This window comes from Vicia villosa, unplaced genomic scaffold, assembly GCF_029867415.1.
Source record: "Vicia villosa cultivar HV-30 ecotype Madison, WI unplaced genomic scaffold, Vvil1.0 ctg.000488F_1_1, whole genome shotgun sequence".
Classification (NCBI taxonomy): domain Eukaryota; kingdom Viridiplantae; phylum Streptophyta; class Magnoliopsida; order Fabales; family Fabaceae; genus Vicia; species Vicia villosa.
The window spans coordinates 413,235-419,039 of record NW_026705237.1 but is presented as its reverse complement, the minus strand read 5'-3'; the positions used below and the strand labels follow the sequence as shown (position 1 = coordinate 419,039).

The window sequence follows — 5,805 nt, the reverse complement described above, 5'->3', positions numbered from 1 at the left end:
TTTCTATCTTTTAAACAGATCAAATAAAGCAACGCCCTTCTACTTTGTTTTGGAAATTTTAGTTTTCAAAAGAAATAATGAAAAATTATAAGTTGTATCTTCTTTCAAAACATACATTAATTATGTCCTAAATCACTGAAACCCCTATTTTTATGGTATAGTTTAGAAACAAGATCGGTTAAGAATTGCTATTTGCATTTGTACGCACTTTCTTAAATAGGTATAAACTATTTTTCATATGTTGGCCAATTCGTATGATTTTTAAATGAAGATATGAACCTTCACTTTTCTGTCCAATGGTTGATATATGAAGTTGTCTCTATTTTCATAGAGACATTCATAGCGCATAAAAATCAAATTAAAAATGGAGTTTTATAAACAGAGTTTTGAGACTTTTTGCTTTACATGAGATTTATCTTTTGGACAGTCCTCATGATCCTAAGTGTAAATGATATCCACACATACTGATGATAACCGCAAACATTAATATAAATAAAGATACATCAATATAATAAGTAAGGTAAAGATTAATAAATAATAAATAAATAAATAACAAATATCACTTAGTTCATTACATCCGTTATGGACATTACATCTAGGCAGCAATGCACTCTGCCTTGCGTGCCTAAAATTTCTAAATTAGAAAATTTGATTCTGTCCAGTATGCTTAAAGTTTTTAAAGCTTTAGAGATGAACATTATGGATTTGAATCTTCACTTCTGTTCTAACATCTAAGCGTGTGTTTGGTTATGTCGTGATAAAAATTAATTTTGAATGAATTTATTATTTAAAAGTGATTTAAAGTGATTTATATTTGAAGAAATTCTTGCAAAAGTGAGTCGGACAATAAATTCTAGTATACAAAACACGTTTAAAAATCACGTTAGATCAAAAGCTACAAATCCTAATTTAAAATAGAATCAATTTTTAATTCTGCTCAAGATCAACCAAACACATCAAAATTAATTTTAAGCGTCCAGAATCAATTATGAATGCCTCAAACGTGAAATCAAACATAGACTAAAACAAAGTAAGAAAATGGAAACAAAAGTATGGAATACACAATATATATATATATATATATATATATATATATATATATATATATATATATATATATATATATATATATATATATATATATATATATATATATATATATATATATATATATATATATATATAAAAGACAGTCAAAACACGACTTATTAGTATCACCCGTCTTTCAAAGATTCATTAAGTACTTGTTATTGGATCACCCTTATTGGACCATCCAAATCACACTTTAGATGTCACGATTGAGCGTGAATGTTGATATAGTAATTGTAAGTAAGTAGGGATGGCAGGAAGACCCAGACCCGCAGGATTTACCCATACCCGAACCCGAGTCAATGGGTGAAAACTTTGAGTTTGAGTTCGGGTGCCACCCGATATTTCAGGTGCGAGTTTGAGCAGTATGAAACCCGCACCCGAAACCACAACTGCTTAGAACTGATGAAACTATATAAGTGCCCCTAAATATATATAAGTGTTACCAAACTTGATGAAAAGTTGTAGGCTTTAATTTAAATTTCAATGTTAATGGAAAATTATAATGTTGATGTTGTAAAGTTGTAGTAAAATTGATTGAAAGATGTAATGTTGCTGTTGGAAAGTTGTAGGAAAATTGATGGCAAATTTTAATGTTGTTGTATTTTATGTGTTTTACTACGGGTTCGGGTGAAAAAATTTGAACCCGTAGGCGTGGGTGTTATTTTCCCACCCGAATAACCTTTGAATTTGGGTTCGGGTGGTGATCTCGGATGCGGGTTTGGGTAGTGAAATCTACACGCGACAGTACCGATTGCCATCCCTATAAGTAAGTCTTACATTAGATGTAAAAGTGGAGTTTGAGTAATTTATAAATATGATGATCTATATACCTAATGTATTATAGTGTGTTTGAATAAGGTAATTGAATTTTCTTAATGAATTTAAATTTTCAAACAATTCAAATGATAAGTTGAAATTCATCTATTTTTGTTTGAATGAAATATTAAAATTATTCTTCGATAATACTTTGGGTCATTTTTTCATTTTAAAAAGTTTAAGGACAACTTTAAAATTTCGACCAATTTGTACCTTTTAATTTTTAAAAAAATTAGGGTTATTATCATTTTTGTCCCCTACCATATAGGCCATTTTTGGTTTACCTCCCTATAATTTTTTTTTTTGTAAAAGTAACCTTGCCATTAAAAAATTCTTTCGTTTTAGACCTTGGCAGGAAAAGACACACTCCAGCTGCTTATGTGTCATCCTATTTGACTTTTTCTTTTTGTTTTTTATTTTTTTAATTCTGCCACATTAGATAATTGCCACGTCATATTTTATTTTATATTTTATTTATTGCCACGTAATATTTTATTTTATATTTATTTTAATATTATTAAAACTCAAAATACATAAAATTCTAAAAAGTTTTGCATCACATGGAACTTAAACCCACAACCTTCCACTACAATGCAAGCATCTTTACCACTACCCCATAATAGTTAGTTTACTACTCTTTCACATGATACTTATATGTAGTAAACATTGTCAATAAATTAAATACATTTGAAAATTAATGTTTTAATTATTTTAATTAATTTCCGGTTTTAATTTTTTAGCATATAATAATAAACTAAAATTAATTTTTTGGTATATTAAAATAAAATGAAATTAATTTATAATATATAGTATATACTGTATTTGAATAAGTAAATTAAAAATAATTTTTAACATTAATAACATGAAATTAATGTAAAATATTATATATTTTAAAATAAACAGAAAATTAATTTTGATCATATACTAATAAACTGAAATATCATTTTTGTAAAATATTATATATTTAATGATAAATTGAAATATTATTAATGTTATATTTAATATAAATATTATTAATGTAAAATATTATATATTTAATAATAAACTAAAATATTAATTTTTAGCATATAATAATAAACTGAAATATTATTAATGTTTTATTTAATATAAAATATTATTAATGTAAAATATTATATATTTAATAATAAACTGAAATATTATTAATATTTTTTTGGGCGAGGTGAAAGTGTTGCCATGAAATGTATTATTTGAAGTAGTGATTACTATATATCAATCTATCATATGACACGTAAAATTATGATTAGCAGTTGGAATTAAGGTTTTAAATATCAGTCGTGTTGCGAAATTTGAGAGAATAAAAAGAGATGTATTTTATAGAACAATGTATTATAATTTTATTTTTCATAATTGTCGGAGTGTACAATATATGAAACTTATTAATAAGATAACAATGATATTTATTTGAAAAAGTATTAAACAACAGGGTAAGCAACATACGTAGCAATGTCACAATGACCTGAAGTTCCATCACCTTCTCTTAGCAACCTCATGTAGCCATTCTCACCCCATCCTGTACCCCATGAATTCTTAATCAACCAATATTTCTTCCCTTCACTTTCACCGTAACCAACTATAAGTAACGCATGGTTAATAAATTTTCCACATGGTCCTGAATATATTCCTTCTTTGTATGCATAAAATTCCTCACCGACTGCAATAAGAGCTCCTATCGGTTGTTGTGCCACAGCTTGGAGTAATTGTTCTTCATCATTGGAAGTAACAGATTTCCAGTTACTTATTTGAGCTGCTGGTTGTATGTTACCATTTGCTTGGCAGGTTTGTTTTTTTTCTTGGTACGGATAATCAGTTTCTTTAACAATACCATGGTTTTGTATTATATATTCGAAACCATATTCCATATGTCCATCGATGCAACCTCTACTCTTATAATCACAATCTACCAATTGTTGCTCTGATAATGAAACTAAATTGCCAGTTTTGATTTTAACAATACCTTCTACAGCGGCCACTGCTGCAAAAGCCCAACAAGATGCTACAACAAAAACATATTGATTAAATTAATCATATTATGTTTTCTTTAATTGACAAAAACATATTGATTAAATTAATCAAATTATGTTTTCTAAGAAATTTGTTTATTTTTATAAAAGACTTTATTTTATCTTTTAGAATTGTAACGACACTACAATGACTAATTAAAAACAAATGTGCATTACTAAAAACATTAAACAAAAGAGTCATTATAATTACCGCAAGTGCCTTGTTTCTTAACATCTGTAACCGCTCCTTGTTGCCTCCAATCAAAATATGTTGGAACTTCATCAGTCACGTTGAATAATTTTGTATTTGATATCATTTTGTAGGAAAAAAGTTGGCTTGGAACTTTATTTCTAGTATATAAAGCCATAAACTCTTCGCTAGTTAAATCAGAAAATTCATTTAAGCCAAGTGTATAACTCTTATTACCCACTTTATTAAACTTCTCTATGAATTCCAAATTTTCTTTAAATATTTGAAAGCGTTTTTCCATCTCATAATTATTTGTGTATGTGCGTCCATATTTAATCATCCATTGTTGGTGTGCTTCAACAACAGATGATTCATGCAATGTTTTTGACATGGCAGCGTATGAACATGCGCACAAGATCAAGACACAAATAATAGTAAGATATGTCATTGTTCTTGGTAGCTAGGTATGGAAGATAATATTTTTGAAAATTGATTTGAAGAAAATTAGTGAAGACATGCATATTTATAGACTTGGTAATTCATGTACCAAAAAAGGTATGTTAATATATTATTATTTTTATTATTATTATTTATAATAGGAAATAACTAAAATTTGTTTTTTAATTAGAAGTAAAAAATATAAAAATATATACACACAGTTCGGTTTACATTGGATCGATTTTGAAAAATTAGTTCGAATTTTGAACCGAAGCGAAGAGTTTTAACAAAACTACACCCAAACACAACTAATAATATTTAATTTTCTTTTTAATTTTTAGTTTTTTTATTTGAGATTTTTATTTGTACTGATTTGGATTTGAACACTCTAATAAATATAGTCATAGCACCATACTTTTTTTTTGTATTTGACCGTTGATAATAATTTTTTTTCTATTACTACTATTTAAAGCTTGAATTTGATAAAAAATTTTCATAATTTGAAAAACTGTAGTGCTATAAAAAGGAACTATTTATTTTTACTTAATTGAGCTTACTATGGTACTTTCTAAGAAATCTTAATTTAATAAATTTTTTTCTATTAATATATTTTTTATTTATTTTTTTTGGGAATAAAAGAGAATGAAAGCAATCAAGTCAAGAATAAAATCTCCAATACAATGTGCTAACAAAAGAAAATCTATTTGAGCAAAAATTTATCATAAAACATCATGTTACGACACCTACTCCCTCCTTTCCGATTTATAGGCACATTTTAACTTTTTAGATTCATTAAATAATTAATATATTTAACCAATATATAGTCTAAATACATAATTTATTTAAGGGTTATTGCCATTTTGCCCCCTGCCATATATGCCATTTTTGGCTTAGCTCCCTTTAATTTTTTTTGTAAAAGTAACATTGCCATTAAAAGATTCTTTCGTTTTAAACCATGGCAGGAAAAGACACACTCCAGTTTCTTATGTGTAATCCTATTTGGCGTTTTCTTTCTGTTTTTCATTTTTTTAATTGTGCCACGTCATATTTTATTTTATATTGTATTTATTGCCACGTAATATTTTATTTTATTTTATATTTATTTTAATATTATTAAAACTCAAAATACATAAAATTCTAAAAAGTTTTGCATCACATAGGACTTGAACCCACAACCCTCCACTCAAATGCAATTTATTGCCACGTGGCAATAAATTGCATTTGAGTGGTTGTGGGTTCATGTCCCAT

The 5,805-nt window shown here is 26.8% G+C and overlaps 1 protein-coding gene across 1 annotated transcript; it reads right to left on the bottom strand.

Moving 5' to 3' along the window:
- Nucleotides 1-3,244: 3,244 nt before the first annotated feature.
- LOC131628893 (ervatamin-B-like) lies at nt 3,245-4,596 on the bottom strand. The gene is made up of 2 exons (XM_058899703.1): nt 4,141-4,596; nt 3,245-3,922 (listed from the first exon to the last, which is right to left on the bottom strand). Exons 1-2 carry the CDS (start codon nt 4,565-4,567, stop codon nt 3,342-3,344), a joined length of 1,008 nt encoding a protein of 335 aa, XP_058755686.1. The 5' UTR covers nt 4,568-4,596; the 3' UTR covers nt 3,245-3,341.
- Nucleotides 4,597-5,805: the final 1,209 nt, after the last annotated feature.